Consider the following 21,785-nt stretch of genomic DNA (forward strand, 5'->3'; position numbering starts at 1 on the left):
TCTTGCGTTCTCTGTGTGTCTCATATTCTCTCCATATTTATCTTCACAATTTTTTTCCACCGTTGAAATACGAATCATGTTCGTTCACTGGACTGGGCAGCCTAATATGTAATAGAAAGAACAGTTACCAGGTCGACCTGGATGCTTCAAATCGATTCTCACAGTGGTTCACCTACAGATCCGTCCGAACAGTGAACAAGCCAGGTGGGCGTGAGTACAAGCTGTTGCGACAGATCTGTAAAATCGTTGGCGCCTGTTCCGAGGTGCGACAGCGAGCGACGAATGTTGCCAGAAGGAATCTCGCGAGGAACGTACGTATGTACATTGACGAAATTTTAATTGCCCAACTGCGAGAAGAAGAAGAAGAAGAAGAAGAAGAAGAAGAAGGGACTATCTCGCCTTTTTCAGCCGGAGCGATGTGACATGCCTATAAATACACCGGGCGTTTCTCGGGGTATTATTAATAGAAGCGTGGGAGGATGCGAGAGTGGTACGTGCGACGAATGAACGAAAGAACTACCCGGCGACTGGTTTTCTCACCTGGGTAGAGAGCGAGCGAGAGAGTGAGAGAGATCGGGCCGCGAATGGTCCAGGTGTGCAATCACGTGTCCACTTGACCGGGGGCCCCGCGATCCTCCTCGGCTCGAGATTATGTCCTCCGCTTCGTTAACCCAGATTCCTGCTCATCCTTCGGGGCCGCGCACCTATCGGCACCGGCGTCGATCGAACATTGACGTCCGCGCTCCAATTCATTAGCGATGGAAAATCCACGAGGAGCCGTCGATAACCCCGCGCCGCTCTAATCATCCTCTCGAGGCGGCCGCGATTCCGAGTTCCGTCGAATTAAACCGGCGAGGGCCGTTAATTAATCCCGAAGACAAGCCGAAAGGATCGACAACAACACTTGGGCCAGAGACCGACCGAACTCGTTCTCAAGTGTTCCTTTCGGAAAAAAGCTGATACATCTTGACAAAGAGGCGTCTAATCCTCGGACGACGAGGCTCTATTTTCGACACGGAGCTCGAAACTTGCCATTCGAATTTTTGTGGTAACCAACAGGGGGAAATTTTGGAACGCAACAGGGAAGCGGAATGCGTTCACCGGGATTTTTGATCGTCGGAAAACGGGATCGCGGGTCGCGTGTCGAAACAAGCGCAACGAGTTATCGATCGGACGCGGCGGTTTTTTGCCCCCGAACAATTAAACGAGCCCGAAATTTACGATGCCGGTGTTGCGCATCCGTTCCAAATTTAATTACCTCCGCCCGGCAGGCAAAGGCAGGCAGGCAGGCACGCGAGCGAGCGAGCATATTCTCGCGAGATGAGAAGGAACGCTCTCCCGCGTCGAATTCCGATCGGTCATTATTTTTTACGCGATCGGCCGCGATTCCGTACAGCTGCGCATACGAACAGGGCTCTACTCGCGGAATTGCCGCTCTCGTCATCGAGCCAAGTCGAGGATAATTAACCGGAGCAATTTGGGAACGTTGCCCTTTCATTTAACCGTGGAGCTGTCGGTTCGCCAGGGTCGTCGATCAAGACCTTGAAACCGCTTACACCGTAGTCATTGCGATCTCTGTTTCGACGTGTTCACAGGCATCTACGTTTGAATATGACGGAACAACGATGGCTCCGGACGCGACAATAGACGCGTCTTCTTCTCAGCTACGGTGTAAATTCCTCCGAGACACGTTCTCCAAAGAAAAAGAGCGGCAGAGCGTAGTTCCCAAGCGCTTCGCCAACAGCCAAGGTGAAACATCTATAACGAATGGTCACGTGACGTTCGTAAGAGTGTTTCGTAGTCCAATTCCACGGCAATCGTCGCTGTCGCAAGACGAACCGAGTGTTTCTTCGACTTCGAAACTCCGTACAGAAACGTTTCCTCTGCCAGTTTCTGTCGAGACGGTCTCGGATTCAGAACTCTCGACCTTCCTTTCCAGTCAGACGTCTTTAGATTATACAGAGGGGAATGCGATCGATTAATTTCGATAATGGAGTCGATAGAAAGCTAGTTGTACAGCTGGGAGACGGGACGCGACTGGAATTCGGGAAGTTCCTTCTTGCTTCGAGGCAGCGATTCCCCCTCTGTGATGGCAAAGTTGAAGAAGAGCTGCTGGCGCAGGGTCTCTGATAGCTCCCCTAGCTGTGCCAACTGTTGCCGAAGTTGGCGGTGGTAGTATACCTCGAATCATTAATAATTATTGTATTCAAGATTCAAAGTGCAATGATCTTGAATCCGGTATATTGATATTTTACATACACTCGATAAAATTGTCGTTCGCTCGACCACCGTGCGCCGCAGACCGCCGCGATTTCTCGCTATCCTAACCGTCCCATAGTAATTTTCCTGAAAGCACCGAAGCACCGACAGCTCGGGCAGGCTCCCTCCCGCGTGTATCAGCACGCGGAAGGCGCCTGGAACGTTGTTCCGGAGCGTGTAACGAGCCGCGGATGAAAGACGGACGAGCATAGAGCGAGGCGATGCGGAGGATGCTGCGCGTAGAATGACGGGGAGGCGATACCCCGTGGAAAGAAGACGAGGAAGAAGGAGAACAGGAAGAGAGGGCACCGTATGGAAGGTTAAAAGCGAGGCCAACTGGGACCCGGGTGGAAAGAGGAACGGTTCGAGCTGGACGACGGAGTTTATGGCGACAACAACAGCAACCGCAGCGCGACAGCGAGTCCGTTGTCGGAAAGCCACGGTGACGGCTTTCTGCGATGGAAACAGCCCTGGAAACCATGCCAGTTAGCTCGCAGCTACTCTCGGACGTCAGTTTCCCATCGCGTGCTACCCGGATACCTTTTTAGCGGGACCTTCCACGCGAAACTTCTAACGATTCGTGACAGAGAGATCGCTATCGACTGGAATCGGTGGTTGGAGAAGTTTGCTACATTTTCTGCGAGCTCTCGTGACCTGGCTGGCTGTGATCAGTGAACCAGATGACCCGTACCTTGCCCTGGATCGGTGGCAATATCCTCGATTTTTGATCCGACTTCTCCCCTGAAAATTCCGCAAAATTAGATTACTATTTTCAACCTGGTAACACGTTGAGAAGGAAAGGAAATTCTCCGGCAACCGGACAAGCCACGTTGTTGCAGGGACGTGCCAATCCCTCGAAACGAAACAACATTCTGAACACCCGGAAGCTTCAAGCGAGCCGATAGCAGCCGCGAACATCGTTTCCTCGTGCCCCCGGCTTATGGTTCTCGAACGGATTCCTGGGGAACCCTTGCGTCCGACGGAGATAACACGGAAAAAGGAGGAGCAAGGAAACGGGGGGCGAGAGGGAAGAGCAAGTACGCGCGTAATGCACGCATAAGCAGGAATGTTTCGCAGCTTTTAACACGCCTCGCTCGCGTTTATGCGCTCTCGGATCGGAGCCGTTCCGGAATCATTAGAGCAGCCATACGAGACTCACGCCCCCATTGTCCGAGGGCAACTTTCAGCCTCCCATTCCTCCCTCCCTCCCCCATCTCGGTTAACGCGGCGGGACAATGCCGTATACGTGTATCGTGCATCATATTTCACGGTGATTCCTTTTTGTGTCCGGCGCGTACGTATCGGGACCCCCTTAACCCCCCACCCCCCCTTCTTTAGCTGCCGACGAAAATCCCCGTGCTGGACCACCGTGGTTAAAATGATTTCACAGGCCTCCCGCGACGCGGCCAGCTTTGCTCTTATCCGATTTTGCCAACGGATTCCCCGGCGGATTGGAAAGTCGCCAGATTTAATTGTTATCGCGGCTGACCGCTTTCTTCCTCGGCCCTCCCGGCGGCGATTTCATCTTCCGGCTCTTCTCTTTCTTCTTTTTCTTGGTAAACGGGTTTTGGGTTAGTAAAGAAAGAAATTTCTTCAATTGTTGTAGACCATTTTTATTTTCCTTACAAATTCGCTAATTATAATGGCAGAATGAGTCGATTCTGAAGGTACATATCGAACGAATCGCCTCTGGAATCATCGGGAAAGCGTACGTTCAAATATTATCGTTTCGGGATTGGAAGATTCTCTGGCCGGATTTGCCGATAGTATCTGCGGGGACGCGTATTATCGTTCCTCGTGGGATTTCCATGTAGCCGGGGTCCGGGGAGGCTGGTGTTTGTGCAACTGCTACTGGCGTCCGTGTTCAGTGACCCTAACTCGTCGAGATGAATTATCTGTCGGAGGAGCCGAGCGAGAGAGCGCTAATCGTGCGCCATCGCGGTCTCCGGGGTATCATTATCGGATCGTTGCACCGACACGAATTAATATTGCCCGACGAGCCGTGAGGATCCGCGAAATCCCGGCGAAACATCCGACCAGCGATTGTCTCGTTCCGGTGGGACCTGGAACAAAAGCGTGTCCGACGATTTAGTACCCAAAATACCGATCGACGTGTCTCGATTTCATTTTCAAAGATTAGATCGTGGCAAGAGTTCTCCGTGCAATCCGCGCGCTTAACGTTATTAGTATCTTGCAATTTAAACGCACAATTTCTAATTCGCATAAAGAAAATCCATTTTGATCGCGATATATCAACACTGGATCTACGGGGAGCACTAAAACTGGTCGTTTCCAGCGTTTCGCACGCTCGCGTGCAGACACAGAGCGCTTTTTGCGCGCTCGTAGACCTTCCAGCAAATGATCTGCGCAGTTTTGCTGGTATTCTCGAGCGACCACGGCTTCGATATCGCGGGCGGTCGGTGCCGAGTCACATGTTGACGCGAGACAATGTCGGTCTTGTGCCGAATGCCGGTGGAACGCTAAAAACCAATCAATAAGAAGCGTACGCGTGTCTCGGCTCGCTACTCATCGTCGCACAGGGGAGATTGCTGTGCCCTGACGCCGGCAAAAAAAAAGACAGCTTCGCACAGTTAGGATACTTGCGGCGCAGATAATCTGCTCCCAAAACTTTCGAATCGAAAATTAACTTTTGTATCGCTAGATTGAGTGTGCAAACAGGACTCCCGAAGCCCGTAAAATGAAGACTCGGATTCGTAGATACATTGAACTTGATCCCATGGCTAGTCGAGGGCGCGTGGGACAGGCGATAGTTGCCACGGAGTCAAAGAGCTTCAACGACTTCCAGGAACGAGGCCGCAGATATAACCGGAAGTTTTTGCCCGGCTGGAAGAATGAAAATTGCCCTCGTCGTTCGTTTTGAGTAATTGTGGCGCTGGACCGTTGCCGGTGGCTGTCTCTTTGGACAGGACACTTTGCTGGATTCTCGAATCTGTAAGAGAACGCAATAGTTTATCCCTTAGTCTGGCGAGAGATCAAGAAAGAAAAAGTGAAACAGACTCCCGAGGATGCGATGAACCAACAACTGTATCGCATCGGAAGCAAATGGCGTTCGTCGTTATTGAGGAATCGAGAGCATGGAGTATCGGGGCGAGCTTTAAAATATTCGAGGGAGATAGCGTGCGCGCCATTTAACAAGCGGCATCGATAAGATCGTTCTCGGAATGAAGAGAAGATCGTTATAGGTTACACGAGCCGCGAAAACGAGAAGCGAGAAAGGGTTTAAACTGGAATCGGAACACGCTCGAGCGATTTTACGCCGATCCTCGGTTGAATCTGTTCTGTTCCCGGTCTCCGCGGGTCTTTCTAGCAAACGCCGCAAAAGAATGGCGAGGGAACACGTGTTTGCCCGTTGCGGGCTGGACACACGATTGCCCTCGAAGCCGGCTGCGCAGTTGCAGCAAGTGCAATGCTTCATCGCGCCACGGCTTGCGTGCAGTGCGTGTGCATCCAGAGAGAGAGAGAGAGAGAGAGAGAGAGAGAGAGAGAGAGCGAGAGACAGAGAGAAAGAGAGAGGGAGAAGACGATGCAACGAGCAACGCGTTGCTCCTTTCTTCTTCTTCTTCTTCTTCTTAGACGATGCTGAGAGGGTATCGATGCATACCCAGGCACGCAGTCTAGCAGTCTTGTCCGCCGCCCGATAAATAACAAACTATCCCGCTGTAATTCACAATAATCGCGTCTAATGGACTGAGATACGCCTGTTTATTTCTGATATTATTGATCGCCGCGTACGGCCGGACAATGACGGTCCCGCTCGTAATCGCACCAGATAAATTATTTATGAATGCACCGGCGACACGTTCCTCGAGGTTCCAAGCTTTTTCTCCGGAAATGTTCGCGATGCTCGATTTTTAATTCGTGCCGTCGATCAATTGCAGCTTGAACTCCTGCTTTTACCACCCCTAACGTACTGCATGCCTCATTATTTTACGTGTTCAAGGAAAATACTTATGTTTCAGCTAATGTGTCCGTGGGACGATATTAGCACGCCGATGGGCAATATTTGCTATTAACGTTAACACGTCGCAGTGTTTACTTCAGTGACACTCTTCTACATGATCAGTAACATTTTACTAAATGCAACGCATCTTCCCATGAATTACGAACACAAATATTTTCACAGACCAGTGAGAAACTCTCGGAGCAAAGTCCTATGCGTTACAATTTTAAGTAACGTCATACGCAAGATCAATTTGATCTTCTTTGCTGAAAGACGCACCAAATCGTGATCAAGTGACGTATCGGAGAACATCTTTGTACGTCAAAGGATCGAGCGATTCCGTACAATGTTTAATCTGCAGTAATGGTACATATTCAATCAGAGCACGCAGCGAGGAACAAGTTATCTCCTCTCTCTCTCTCAGCTTTGCTCCCTCGGGAGCCTCGCGTGGAAAGCGAAAGACGCGGGTTTTTCTGATTCGACACGAACGTGTGTTTACACGCGTCCGTTGTATGGGTTTGCGACTACTTGAGCGGCAACGGGCGGTCCGTTTCCCTTGTCCCCACTTTTCATTCTCCCTTCCGTCTCTGCCTTTCTCTCTGATTCTCTCCTCCCCGTGGTCCGTCGAGCCGAGGCGTAATGATTAATTAAGCTTTCCGAGAAAACACAACAAGTGATACGTTATTAGTGTTTAGTGGCACAGTTTACTCGAGCCAACGTCACGGCCTCCTCTCCAACTTTTCTCTTTCTCCTTCTACCGATCTTCTTCCATTCCCTTATCTGCTCGTTCCCCGTCGTAAACGCATCCTCGGGTGCAGTTTTAATAATTGCGGCGGCGAAACGGACTGGCGCCTGCACCTAGCGATCGGCGCACAAGATTCTTGGGAAAATCGAGAATCCGCGAGATACATGGCGGCGATTACGCGATTATCCGGGGACAGGTTGATCGAGAACACATGCCACACCGTCGATGCACCGTCGGTCCCCTCGATAGATGCGCCGAACGATGCAATTTTCAACGAGTCGCCGGCCCTCGATCCCGTTCCCGGGAATATTCCAAACCGGAGATTCTAATATCGATAAAAGTCGATGATATCTGAATGTCAGTGATAATTGGATCGTTCGATTATATCGCTGTCGATCAGTACGAGATGGTTCATTCTTCGTTTACAGGCGACGCGAAATATGCACGTTCCACGCACTCATTATTAGACGGATTTTATGCATTTATACAGCAGACACCATCTCGTGTAACGTGCTCGAACAACAGTTTAAAACGACCGTATATTAGGTGGCAGTAAATGTACAATAAAACAGGGAGTTGTTTAAGGAAACTGTACACCTGCTGCCATAAAAGATATGCACGTGCAATCGTTGTAAACAATTTTCCGAAGCTTATAGACGCGTCTCTGAACGATTAATCGGCTCCGATCGGTCGGATTCGCGAAATCCGCGAATTCCCGAGCGGAATTATCCGTTCGCCGTCCCGTTAGTCATCCGCGGAAGATTATCACATTCTTGAAACGTCTAAGACCAGCTGAGAGATAGATGTTTCGCGCGATAGCGGGATAATTGGCTCGGTTCAACGGTCGTCGGACGTCGCTCGTGAAAACCGCCCCGGCAGATTGACAACGACGATAATAAATTGCATTCCATTACGTCGGATTAATTAAGGCGTCTCTCTGCAATCTCTGTTTCAGATCGATCCTCGCTTTGACAATGCTCACCGCGGCCACCGTCTCCGGGGCCCACGTGCCCGACAAGTATCCCATTGAGGTGAGTTTCCGCCATGGTTAACCAAGATACCATCGGTCACACGATCTTTTCAACATCGTTCTGTGCCTTGCCGAAAGAGCATTAGTTCTCCGGTACATCGATACAAATCCTATCCTGTGCTCCATCTTTATCCCTCGATCTTCTATTCTACCTTCCATCTTGCTAGTCGAGATCTAGTTTGGATGATTTTATTCCGTCGATGCCGAAGAAGTTACTTAAAGTATTATATACTTTTAGCTATGTACTTTGTCATTGAATTTTTTAGGATTTCTTGGCGACTGTGGTTGAACACAAAAAAGTAATTTATGTTATTTCCGTTGGTTGGCTCGTAAAGAAAATTCGGCTGACAGTCGGCAAAGGTGTCTGTGCGACTCGGAGGTCCCGACATCGATACATTCGCGAAAAGTATCGGCTTTCCGGGACGGGATATGTTCATTAAGCCTGGTAGCTCGTCGGATTTTCAGAGTAATCTGATACATAACTCCTCGCCGGTTAACTTACGGCCGTAATAACGTTATCGTGGCTATCGCGTCCATTAAGATATTTTACCTCGAACGCACGGCCTCGTCCGGCGCATATTAATTTAATCCACTTACAGGAATTAATAAGCAATTACGTGGACGTTATTCTTGGGTGGCACGCGGTGCGCAATTAATTGACACTGGAGGAGCTTCCTAAATTACAGCCGAGGATGCGGCGCGCAGGCAAGGCCGAGCCGATCAACGCGGTATGCAAACATTACGCGCGTTTGCCCGGGCAAACTGCGCGTTTCTAGCGCGGTTAAATGGATCGTTTGTTTTGCAAAATATTGCGATATCGTCGGTTGACCTCGGACGAGAGCCGTTGCCGCTCGTGAAAACGCTTGTTCCACCGCTCTTATGGCCGGCCATAACGCGTCTCCTAGCGCGCCTAATCGCGCACGAAGGATCTCTCAATCTCGGTGACGCGATACTCGATGCAGTTTCGCTCGGGATTTTTCATTTTACCAGATGCAATTTAAAAGACCGGTTTCCTTCGACTGCACCCGCTCCGAACGGCGCTGCAACCTGTTGATCTCGGGATAAAGTCGAGTCGAAATTAATCCGGACTTAATCGGCGTGATTTACTCGGCTTGTTAGCTCGCTCTCTTTTCTTTCAAAAATTATTAACACGCTCGCTACCGTTTGTTTCATTGTTTCTTTTGTAACTCTCTCTATTTCTTTGCACAGGCGAAGTTTAAACATGCAATTTTGCCTTCCGTGTTGTAACAGGAGGTTTAAATTTTTTTGGTCGTGTAGTGTAGACCAAAAGCTAAGGATGTTGCGAAGGAAAGGGAAATTTCGAACCGCGTTACCATAATCCAGCCGGTTGCGCCAGTCTGACTATCGGCGGTCCTTATCCCCTTCGCAAAGTGTTTTCGCGTTTCGTTCTGTGCAAACTCGCGCCGGGAAGTCGATGCTCGGCGCGATTAACGTGCCGGAGGTAATGTCTGTCATTATGGAAGCATTATACTCTGTTTCTGCGAGTTAACGACTCTCCGAGGGCCGCTCGAATTTCGAATTCAACGTAGCCGGCGCTTGAAACCGATAGCCACTGTAACTCTGGAAGCTGGAACGCACTTATTAGAGGTGCGAGTCGTTAATCAAACTTCTTCCTTGTCCCACTGCCATTATCTTCGGACCGTCAGCCTTGTATTCTCCAAGATTAACGCTCGAGAAGCTTAAACTGACGGAGGATTTCAATTTTCGCGGAGTTCCAATCAGAAAACCGGCCTTCCGTGATTTTTTCCTGGTTAAGAGATTTTAAACATGTTAAATGTCACGTAAGTGTTATTCATTTCGTAGACGCGCAACAAACACAAATTTTCTTTTGGTCAATTAACGTCCCAATCGCTATAGGCGTGAGAATAATCACACAGGAACGGGTTAATCAATCGTGATCAATGAAAACGATTCGCGGCCGTCGACAGACGGTGTGACACTCTGTCCGCGGATCGGGATCATCTTTCAATTAATTATGAAACCGATTGACACGCCGCAATATCGAGAGTGATCTAATTATTGGCTCCGATCGCCGGTAGTACCCGATATTAATTATGCGACAAACAGTTTCCATCCACCGATATATCTCGCCGGATAGTGTACCTTCGAACCCACTATCCCTCCTCTCCCTTTCCTCTTCTGTAATTAACGCGACCGGATTACCGGTGCGAGGACCGGCCATTTGATTATCGTCAGCCGGCGCAATTTCCTTCACCGCCTCCTGATTGATTAATCCGACGAGCCAAAGGAGGCTCCTAATGAAATTAATTACGGGGCCTAGAGGCGTGCGTGATTACGTAATGTCTCGAATTCCAGCGTGCTCGAGACTGTAAATAACGGTCTCGATGCGTAATGAACGTTTGCGTCAAAGCCGTCAACGCAGTAATACGAAACCACCGACGCGAATCGCTCGGCTTTCAGCGGTCTTGCTCCATGGAGGACGGGATTCTAGTGTCCACGGGGGTAGATATAGGTTCCCATCGATCACCGATGGCCGATGCGTCGCTATTCAGTTGTGCAGCATCCTCGGTATCATCGAAACTGACTCTGTAATCAGAGAGGAATAGAATGACTAAATTATTTTTGTCAGTCGACGTGTTACAAACAAGAGTCCTCCTTCGATTCTCCTACTTCTTCCAATTTTCCTAATTTTCCTAGTTTTTTAACGGACTGGAGGGGACGCTGACCGAACATTTTCGTGTTCCAGGTGTATCACATGCTGCGGGAGAAGACCCAGTTCGGTCTAGGCCGGGATAATCGCGTCAGGGGCAACTGGGGACCCTGGAGTCCCTGGAGCGAGTGTTCGAGGACCTGTGGCACCGGTATCCAATCGCAGTCACGCGAATGTGTGCCCTATCAGTGAGTCGAAACAAAAAATCCTGTTGTTAGCAGACTTAATTCAATTAAAGAGATTTATCATAGCAAGCCCGAGTAGAATAAACAGATTCCGAGACCGAGTCTGCTCAGTCCCGACCGTCTAAGTACCAAGCAAAGCGTAATGGCCCTAAATCGTAGCCGGCTGACGAAAACCGCGTAATTTGCCATCGATTCCGCCAATAATCACACGTTGCGGGTACCGTTAGCGTTTCAGCCGATCAAAGGCCACCAGCAATCGTTCTCCGATCGGGGGATCCAATCGAACCGGTACCGGGAACCCTAAGCAGCGTGACTTCTCGCTCGGAAATTTCGTAGACAAACTGACGGTTGCCATTTGCCTGTCGATCGGCAACGATCGGCAAATCGGTCCTTCGGTTGTCTCCCGATGTGTTCTCGGACCCGTTCGCGCCACCTGCTACCTCGCGCAAAGGATCGAGAGAGGGGGGAAAGGAGAGGAGAGCAAATTGCGGATCGGTAGCAGCAGAAGATTACACGCTGCCGTGCCGACGACTCGCGCGAACGCTTCCTCACGGGACCCGAAACGTGTTATCGTCGCTGACATTTACACCTTTGTAACGCTACCTGCGCGCGGCTACGGTGGCGTACGATTTATCGACGGTGGCCCCGCTCGACGATAAAATGCATCGACAGTGTACCGTTACCCTCCATTTTTCTTCCGAGCAGATAATAAACGATCGTCCCTTTCACTTTGCCTCGGTGCACGGTAGTGCAGTTTTATGCAATCGGTGTAATACGGAAATTAGCGATCATTCCAGTGGGTCATTTTCCGTGTCCGATAGAAATGTTGTCCAGGTTTTTACGATTCTGACTTACTGCGGGAATAGTTCGTTTGATAGGACGACTCTAAATCGTCTCAGGAATAGGCGAATTCTCGCGTCAGTGGTGGCCGTCGCCTATACCTCGAACGGTCTGATCAATTCCGGAACGAACTACTGCACGCGGAGCTTAGACAAGCTGTTAGACGACAAGCGTGTCAGCGTCAACGTGTTCCTGGGGGTTGAAGACGGATGGCGGGGCTGTCCTGCTTTCGTAGGATTTATGACAGGGACCTATGGTCGCCCAGGATCGTCGGCCGGTGATTGGTCACCGCTTTGGTCGTACAACTATCCACCAACACGCAATCAGGTGTTTCACCGCATAGCCTAGAATGTTCGGACAGCCTCTAGCGAGCAAATGATTCGATCGATTCATTTTTGTCGTAAATGCATGAAATCGTGTGCCCACCGCCATATATGACATGGCAGACTCCGAGTGTTCTTAGTCACCTGATAGATTCTCCGAGCCAAAGGCGAGGTTCGGTAAGGAAACTATGGCGGGCCGAGGTTGCTAGGTTGCGAGACCGAATCACAGAACGATAAAGGAGCACTAGTGTCATTTGTTTCTCGCGTCTAACAAGCGGCAGAACGACTGATGATCGAGTGGACAGGTGATCAAGGGACTATCGAGCGATGGGCGGCGCTAATGCAAGCGATTTGTTCCAGGAGGCCTCTGAGGAAGAGGAGCATCATCTCGGGGAACGGGACGAGCAACTCGCGGCCCATCTGCATCGGCACATACAAGCGATACCACACGTGCAACACGCAGGTAAATCAACGGCGACATGCGCCGCCGCGGCTTGATGTGTTTACGCGTTCGTACCCCTGTCCGTGTGTGATAGATTAACGTTTGTACTTCGTTAGCGACCGGCACCGGACTTTGTTCGAATCGTCGCCGAGCATAATTAGCGGGGACGCGTTCGCGAAACGCATCTGTCGCTTGAATATTCAACAGACGACGATACCGTCCTCGACAAACAGGTGAATCGCGAACCTAAATACATAACCACTTGCCAATTGCTCGGTGGAGTCGTTGAATTTAAGGTGCAAGGTTAGATATCCAAAATCTCTAATTGAGATTTTCTTGGATAGCAGCAAATTCAAATTTAATCAGTGATTTTACCAGAACGATGATTGCTCCGGTAGAAGCCGAGCAAGAATCCAGTGTTCTCGACCACAAATTCTGCGGAGAAACACAGTGGTTCGCGAGCGCATCTCATTTCTACTGGTCCGTGACTAATCCCCGACCCGGAAATTACTAGGCTAACGATTCGCCTAGCACACCTTGATATCTCCTACAGCGTCCCATTCGCAACTATGCCAGAATCGCCGAGGAGAATGAGTATCGTTGGCTCTCCTCGGCACACGAAATTCCACTCGGATCCACCGCGAAAAATGCATCGCGATCGAGAACCGAGTAAACGTGTCCGACATCGGCTAAAGTTACGGGGGCGTAACAGCTTTCCCGGTCCGATCCACCCTAATTACCAGGAGTTTAATTAAGCCGTTACTTGCGACAGAAATGCCCGAACTTCCCGGAGGATTTGCGGGCCGAACAATGTGCCAAGTACAACGGAAGAAACTACAAGGGCGAGAGCTACGATTGGGTTCCGTTCCTGGACGGTGAGTTAAAGCCACTCGAGTTCCCTGAGTTCGCAGTTTCGTCGACAGTCTGACGTTTAAGCGTGACGTTGTAATTACCAACGGCGCGCCTCGGAAACGCTTCGCTACCGAGGTTCCTTGCAATTATGCCGGCCGAGTTCGTTCTCCGCGAAGTGACCGAGCGTCTTCAAGGTTCACGATGCGAATCAGGCGATACTCTAGTGCATGGCTTCTTCCCATGATCGCGAAAGCTCTGTTTGGCTGAAGATTCACTGCTGTATCACAGTGGAAATAGATTTTCCAGCAATCAACCCCCAACCTGTGATCTCGAATCTACCTTTCTTACCCGTACCCGTTTCCCAGGTGGCTCTCGCGTGTTCTCTTAACCGTAATTACTGTTGTCCAGCACCGAACTCCTGCGCGCTGAATTGCCGTGCGGTTGGCGAGCGTTTTTACGCAACGCTCGAGCCGTCGGTAATGGACGGCACACCCTGCGACGCTCCGAATCTTCGTGGACATAATACGGGAATTTCTATGGAGCGGACAGACCGATGGCTCTGTGTCGCCGGACAATGCAAGGTACGATCAACAGAAACACAAAGTCTCGCCGGAAATTGATCCCGATTCATCCCCGATACGATCGAACAAATCGACTCTCGCGCCCCGGCTCTTTCGCGTTATTCTTTCTCTGTATTTTTGCTTTTAATTAAACCTCTCGCCCGCGCGCACCGACAATTCCCTTTTGTCTGCTGGATCGCTTTTTGTTTTCCCACCGACCCGCGTTGCTCGACACCGTTCATTCATTTCTTTTGTTTGCCGAGCACGCTGCTGAGCCCGCTTAGCTGACTTTTGCACCGCGTTCGCTTCGAAACCGTTTGCACGACGTGTTCGTGAAAGATAATAGCGAACGATAAGCCCCCGGAAACGCGACGCGCAAGTGTTCGGGCTAATGCATTCGCGGTAGTTTCGCGGTTTAGCAAGTTCTTTCAGCGAATAGCAAATTGTCAACTGTAACATAGGGTTTCAAACGCGGTTTCCACGGAAGATCCGTAATGGCGATCGATTAGCAAACTTCTATTTCCGCGAAGCAAGAGAAACGACCAGCTGCGAAAATCCCGATCGAGCGAGCACGAAAGTTGAAACCGGACAGAGCGTGCGTCATTTCGAAATGGTTTTTTTCTCTGTTCAGCCCGTAGGCTGCGACGGCGTGGTAGGTTCCGGCGTAACGATGGACGCTTGTGGCGTCTGCGGTGGTCAGGGCAAAGGTTGTCGGCTCTACGAGGGTATTTTTATGGAGCCAATCCTGCCGAGAGGTCATGAACCCGTGACCACTATACCGAAGGGAGCCATGTCTCTCAACATCTCCGAACTTCGGTTCAGTAGCAATTTCTTAGGTAGGCGATCCGAACAACAACGGACAACTTTAACTCTTTGACTGCAGGGATACCCTGAGCTGTTGCCGAGGAATACTTTTTCGCGTAGCATTCGCTGGACGCGCATATGCGTTCGTAGCCGTCAAAGGGTTAAAGAAAGAGAGATAGGAGAGGACACAACCGCATGGTGACGAGCTTCTTCTAACGATCGATCCGATCTGTTTAGCGTTGAGAGACAGCAACGGTAGTTACATCCTGAATGGGCCGTTGGCATACAGTCCGAGCGGCACTTATAAAGCGGCTGGCACGACATTAACATACCAGAGGGGTGACAAAAGCCGCGTCGAGTGCATCTTGGCGACCGGGCCGCTCAACGATTCCTTGCATTTAGAGGTACGAGCTCATAAACTTGCCTCTGCGACCCTAATCGAGACCTTCTGTGCGTCCGAATGCCTCCCGGATTCGCTCCAAATTGAATAGACTCTTGCATACGTTTCCAGCCTGTGTAACTCTGGGTTAAAATGGCCCCAAGTCTTGCCATTGAAGAATTAATGAAATTAAATACAGTAGTGTAAGATAAGAAGTTGACGATTGTATAACAGAAAAGTTGGAAAAGTTGGCAACTTTAGTCTGAGAACGGTCCAAGAGTATTTCGAGCGCACGAAATGTCCCCAAAAAATGATTACACCTCCTTGATTCTTTAATTTCTTTCTCCTCAACGCGAAGAGTCGTGATATCTCGCAATTCTGGACGTCCATTGTCTATATCGTATCACGGCAGACGCCGCCGCGGTGGATTGTATTTTTGGAATCGTTCTCCGCAGATCCTGGCGCAGGAAATGAACCCCGGAGTGCTATACAAGTACATGTTGCCGTTAAAGGAGACGCCGAACAGGAGGCAGATGATTGCGCCGCCCCTCGTCGCGACAGGTAACCATAATCGCGGCGATTTCGCCGGTTAATCGAATGCATTTTTCATCGTCGATTGTCTTCGGTATTATGCGTACGTTATGTTATGCGTATACGTTGTACGTGTGCGAGACCACGAGGGGCCTTACGCAACGCGTTTCACTGTCGAGAGCCCATGACTCAGAAATGTAAATGGGTAATCGCGCGAAACACCGTCCAGTGATTTGTTGGTTTCTCCATCTTTGTTGCAGGATCGATCGATCGTGGCAACGAAATACCTGATTCGGATGCTCGCGTCGCTTCAACGATACCCGCGACCAGAATGTAAATATACACGAGCGCCGTGCGGCTTGTCTACCCGCGGAGATTGATACTGTCAAGCCGGGACTCGCCTGACTGCGCGCAGAAAACGATCAAGAAAAACCTGATACCACCCCCCGGCTCCGAGTCGGATTCGATCGATCCCCCCCGGACGAGCACGTCGATTATTCACGCGAAAAACAGACGCGAACGATAAGCGTTCTTCTTCGAGCACTCGGTGACTCGAATCTTGGACGGTTTCGATCGAATACCTTGTCGCCAGGGGGTTGTCGCAGGGGTGGGCAAGGTTCGTTACCGGTGCAGTGATACCTCGATTTTCCAGATTCGATCAGAGAGTCGATTTATCAGCGACGAATCACGAGCAGCGACGACCGCGGCCGCGCGACAGACCGCGGAAGGAAGAGATGAAGCGTCAGCCGACCACCGCGATGGCCGGCGATCAACCAAAGTCGAAACCCAAAAAGAAGAGGCGGTTGAAGTTCGCCTGGAAGGTGGCTGGACTGACCCCTTGCTCCAAGGAATGCGGCAGAGGTACGGGACACGCCTATTTCAAAAAATGAAGTTGCACTTCAGCTCCTGTCACCTGAAAAAATAGTCGAATCGACTCGAAGAAAGTTTCAACGAATCTTTTTGATGGTTCGTTCTGGTCTCGCGCCTCCAGAAACAGTGGAATGACGAAAGACGGAGGGAGTGTCACTGTCGTGGAAGGAAACGAAGGTGACAGAGTGACAGGCGGGAGGACGTTATCTCGACTGGCCCGTATGAGCTGTCGGTCTAAATGAAATCTCGGCGGTCCTGGTTGTACAGGGTCGCGCGTAACATTCGGTCGATGGAAAATAATAATAGTAACGTGGGACGAGCGCTTCCTGTCGGGCTTCCTGCTAATAAATTTGGTGAATTGGTCGGAACTTCCGTGATGGCGACCAGCGAATCGAGCCTTGTAATCTCTCACGGTCCTACGAACCCGGCGATAATACCGAAACGAACGATTCTCGGCTTCCCACGCGCGATACTCCATTACCAGATCCATCGAAGGACGAGCTTGTCGATAGTGTGCGCGCTCTTTTCCCTAATCGGTCGTTTAACGCACCGATGAACGCTTTCGACCATAATTTCCGTCGTTCCCTCACGGAAATTAACATAAATTCACTGTGGCTATTTTATGGAAAGCACCTGTCTTCGAGACAACAGTCCGTTCCTAGAATTATTATTAACGTACCTCGGTACATAATTCTTTTTGCCAAATTAAAGTGCATTCACCATCTAAAATCTGTCCAGGGGTCCAAATGGCATTGTTCAAATGCGTCCGCGAGTCGAACCAGCAGGTGGTGAACGATCACCGGTGCCGAAACGTGGGAAAGCCTCTGCCACCGCCCGCCTACTGTAACGACCACCCCTGCCGAGCCAGGTAATATATGCAATTCCCAAATTCGCAAAGGCTGATCGTCAAACTAGCCAACCTGGTTCCAGGTGGAGGCCGGAACCGTGGAGCGAGTGTTCGGTCAGCTGCGGGTCCGGCACCAGGATACGCAAATTGGAGTGCGTGCAGGAACTGAACGCGAACCTGACGATGCGAGTGGCCTCGGGTGCGTGCCAACAGCCGCCGGACCTGATCACCGTGGAGACCTGCGTGAAACCTGCGTGCCCGGTTGGCCCGGAATTGAGGCACATGCACTCGGACGCGCCCAGATGGGACGTAGGCCCATGGGGGGCGGTAAGTGGGCCCTTTTTTCTGCGGCACTGATAATCCTAGAGTGCACTCGACGCCCTCGTTCTCGCGTGTGAACGTCCTCGAACGTCTCTCGACGAGGACACGTTGCTTCTGCCTTATAATTTATTCGATTTCACAAAAAGTGTGCGAATCGAAGCAAAAATTAGAACAGAGAATAGAAGAAATCGTTTTACTTTTGCGATTCCAGTGCTCGGCGACCTGCGGCACCGGCACAAGGAACCGAACAGTGACGTGCATCACGTCGGGCAAGGCCTGCTCGCAATTCAGCAAGCCCGAGTCCGAGAAAATATGCGAATCGGCCCCCTGCGTGCGAAACGGCGCCGAGCAACGGGCGCCATGGTTGCACTCCGATTGGTCGTCCAAGGTGAATCGAAATGACGGTCTCCAAAGCGAGGAATAGTACGCGGTTGAATGTGTCTCTCGATACTATACAAACCTTTGGTCGATGTTCCAGTGCTCCGCGGAGTGTGGCATCGGGATGGAGACGAGGCAAGTGGCCTGCGCCGATGGCAGCGAGCTGTTTTGCAATCCCAAAGAGAGACCGGAAACCGAGAGACAGTGCTTCGGCAGAGGGACCAGCTGCGATAGCGCCAAGTGGTTCACTGGCCCGTGGACATTCGTTAGTAGCCGACAACTAGAATAGATTCTCACGCTTGAACGATCCCATTGATCCCGTATCGGACACTGTGAAATGGGCAGGTTTCGTTGGCGAAAATAGGGTGACCTGGAAATTAACACGATTCGTGTTAAACGAATTCGAATAGGAAATTAATTAATTTGAATTACTTGCGGCCACGGAAAACCTGCTTCCCAGATCAGCGTATCCCATTACGGGACGCTGTTGCGGGGTCTGTAAGGCGACAGCGAGCTACAAGAATATCGTTTCAGTGTTCGGTGTCCTGCGGAGTGGGTGTCCAGTCTCGGGACGTCCTTTGCGTGGCGAGGACGAGCAACGAATTCGTCGTATTGCCAGCGAGCAACTGCAGCGACTCGAGGCCGGCGAACGAGCAAGTCTGCAGAACATCGACCGCCTGTCCACCGGAATGGTTCACCTCGGACTGGTCGAAGGTAAATCTCGCCTGGAAAATTTACGATCGCGCCGGGTTCGGTCCAGCGCGGATTTTTCCCGACGGTGGTGTAAATACTGGAACCGCTTTCAGTGTTCGGTGACTTGCGGGACTGGCGTGCAAACCAGACTGGTTCGCTGCATCCTCGAGGGTGTCGCCGACAACAACTGCGTGGAAGCTGGTAGACCGGTCGACAGACAACAGTGCAGCTTGGATCCTTGCAAGAAGGACCCCCCTGCCAGCAAACCGCCGAAAAGTGAGTCGAGTAGCTTTCCTCTCGTTTCGCTAGCGTTTAGTAACAGGCTCGGATTAACATTTTCAGGGCCATTTTCAGCATTTGTGGAATCACGATGTTAACGAATGCTAAACGGTTTCAGAAGCCTACGAGACGTCCCAGTGCGTCGACAAGTACCCGAGCTGCAGCCTGGTAGTGAAGAACCGTCTGTGCCGGATCAAGTACTACAAGGATTCTTGTTGCCGTTGCCGCGATTAATCCCGGAATCGCGAGAAACGTTTCAAGCTGAATCCCTCCACGGTTTTCCGAGCCGTTTCTTCGTGGTTCGACTAACCTCGTAGCGCACTCCCTTAGTAAATGTAACGCGACCGTCGACTGGAACGGAGGATGCCGAACGCCAACACTGCTGCCAAGCGATACGACTTGTATCATATTATTTTTCATCGACACAGGCCCCGTCTGCTGTACAGAGATCAGAAAATGGCTGCTCGAACCAAAGGCAAAGAGGACTATGCCATTATCCTCATCCAATTATGCCCATCCGATCCGATGTTTACCTGGCCATCAACTTGTCTCTGTGCAGAGCCTAATCCCGCGTAGATCGATTAGCATCGATAGTTTCTTTGCTCCCGATCGCTCCGAGTGATTGTTTCTTTAATAGGACACAGCAGCGAGTCGTCCGAAATCTCCGTTCAGGTTGGAGAGGGAAGCGAATTTAGGTTCGAGCGATTTACACGGGAGCATGCATACGCCCGCCCGATTTTTCACGGACAAAGAATCCGTGCGAATGTAGTCCGCAGGGGCGTAATTTTGCCGATGGATCGACGCTCGATCGCTCGACCTTGCTCCCTCGGTTGCGATTCCAGGGCGAACGATGGTCGACCTCGCGACTTAGGGTCGTGCTCGGACGGCTCCCCTCGTTCTGATGGCCAATAAAGATATCGGAAGTAGAAAGTTCCTGTCCAGTTTTTTCCAAAATCCTGCGACAGCCTGGAATCCAGCGGTTTATCTTGGCCGCGCGATAAACCTGTCCAGGCCGCCGGCTGAGAAGCCGGGGGATTATCATTGTTACGCACCTGGATAAGTTGCGATCCATTTGCATGCACGTTCCACGAGAAAACCTGTACTCCCGTGTACCTACATACATACGTAAAGACGCGCGTGAGCGAGCCGGTGACGGGACAGCGTGCGTCGGCCAGCGATGGGTTCGATCCGATCGTTCATCCCGTTTCAACAAAAATTTTTATGCCGATTGAAAGCTGTCTTTTAACTTCTTTAAAATGTAATTCCACAAAAACTGAGGGTGATGCGGCGATCCGAGTAAAGAGTACCTACAAGCCAAAGAAGATTGAGAAAATCTATGCGTTATGAAATGATCTGAACAGCTGCTTGAGTCTGGACCGGACCAGAAACCGCGTAAACCCATCGCTGGTTCGGGCTCGCGAAACGGAACGAGCGAGCACGCAGTCTGGAGTCGCGGCGCGGCGCGGCGCGGCGGAAAAGGAAAAGGAAAAGCAAAATCGCACGTCGATCGATACGGCTGCGTGTGCTCTCGGTGTACACTCGATAGGTAGAGGCCGTATTAGTTGCAAAAGGTTATTTATCGTGCGTGCCGCCGATACCGGGGGAACGGACGATGGATGCGAGCCACGGGCAATTTCCGTTATCGAGCATTTAATTAACATATCGAGTCGAACGGATCCCGGCGATTTTGATTTACGAGGCTCTGCTTATTAACGATTTCATCCGCGTCGCGCTCGATTCTCGCGAGAATCGAGCCAGAACAAAAAGCTGAGCGACGAAACATTGTAGACGAGAACACGAGAGACAAAAGAGTTATCCGTCGGTTTCCATGTGGCCGACGTCGGCCGATCTATCGATCCGCTAGCGAGTAGCGATTTACGATAATTATAGCAATGGTGTCGAATCAAATATACGCTTGTCTGTGTAGAAACTGTAATAGAATCACTGGTAAACCGTGCCGTATGCGTAGAAACGAACCTGCATCGTCCTGCGAAAATCGCGGCGAGCTCCTCGAGGTTCGTCGATCGTTCGATCGCTCGATCCTTCGATCCTACGACACTGAATCTATCGAGCAATAAGCGACTGACTGTAGCGATGGAGTCTTCAATTTTCTCGAAAATTGGAAGAAAATTGTATTAGAGATTTTCTCCTTTTTGCAACTTTACGACCATATCGGCAACAGCCTCTGTAAAACAGCTTGCGCATGTCATTTGGCCGGTGGGTTCAGTGTCAACACGGTCGCCGATTAACGTTAAGCAGCCTACGTCCCGACGGTTGACGGTAACCTCGTCAAAATTGCGCGGGCAATCAATCCTCAGTGTCAATTAAAATCGCATTCCGGTTTGCCTTCCCGATCGCCAAGGAGGCTCGCCGTATTCCGCGAGAAGCCACACGATTTCTGTTTCACGGTTACCGGTCGCTTCGCAATAAACTTTCCGTTTCTCCTTCTTCTATCGTTTGCTTTACTTTATTACACGGAACCGCGTTTTTCATTCAGGTAAGTGTCGATTTTTGAATTATTTTAGTGGATGCTACGTTTCCTTTTACTTTGCCCGTAGCGTTTGCGTTATCTTTTATCTCGACTGTTTATTTTGCGATTGTCTAATAGTGTTGGATTAGTTGACTAGAATTTGCTCTTGTTCGGAGAACGTAGCTCGTGGTTCTCTCGAGTTTGTTCAGGTTCTAGCAAACTCTGTACTTCGATCCCGTCGTGTCCCTTCGATTTTGACAAGCCCATTCGTTCGCAAGCAATTGAATAAAATCCGATGCAAATTGATCGAAACTTTTTACTCGT

At 50.5% G+C, this 21,785-nt stretch overlaps 1 protein-coding gene across 3 annotated transcripts in view; it reads left to right on the plus strand.

Annotated features, from left to right (window-relative positions):
- The window catches only part of LOC143362396 (thrombospondin type-1 domain-containing protein 4), a 48,104-nt gene extending 26,666 nt beyond the window's left edge, over positions 1–21,438 (plus strand). The window contains exons 3-19 of one of the 3 annotated variants that reach the window (XM_076802492.1): positions 7,921–7,996; positions 10,724–10,875; positions 12,396–12,498; positions 13,250–13,352; positions 13,738–13,910; positions 14,521–14,725; positions 14,931–15,097; positions 15,528–15,633; positions 15,864–15,936; positions 16,256–16,464; positions 17,212–17,341; positions 17,404–17,647; positions 17,853–18,029; positions 18,120–18,284; positions 18,554–18,733; positions 18,826–18,992; positions 19,113–21,438. In XM_076802492.1, the coding sequence (XP_076658607.1) occupies positions 7,921–7,996; positions 10,724–10,875; positions 12,396–12,498; positions 13,250–13,352; positions 13,738–13,910; positions 14,521–14,725; positions 14,931–15,097; positions 15,528–15,633; positions 15,864–15,936; positions 16,256–16,464; positions 17,212–17,341; positions 17,404–17,647; positions 17,853–18,029; positions 18,120–18,284; positions 18,554–18,733; positions 18,826–18,992; positions 19,113–19,308 (2,626 nt within the window). In that variant the 3' untranslated portion in view covers positions 19,309–21,438. Of the gene's footprint in view, positions 1–7,920; positions 7,997–10,405; positions 10,480–10,723; positions 10,876–12,395; positions 12,499–13,249; positions 13,353–13,737; positions 13,911–14,520; positions 14,726–14,930; positions 15,098–15,527; positions 15,634–15,863; positions 15,937–16,255; positions 16,465–17,211; positions 17,342–17,403; positions 17,648–17,852; positions 18,030–18,119; positions 18,285–18,553; positions 18,734–18,825; positions 18,993–19,109 lie in introns of those variants that run through there. The other 2 variants (XM_076802493.1, XM_076802495.1) reach the window with 2 other exon arrangements.
- Positions 21,439–21,785: the final 347 nt, after the last annotated feature.

The sequence above is a fragment of the Halictus rubicundus genome, chromosome 17 (genome assembly GCF_050948215.1).
Source record: "Halictus rubicundus isolate RS-2024b chromosome 17, iyHalRubi1_principal, whole genome shotgun sequence".
NCBI lineage: Eukaryota > Metazoa > Arthropoda > Insecta > Hymenoptera > Halictidae > Halictus > Halictus rubicundus.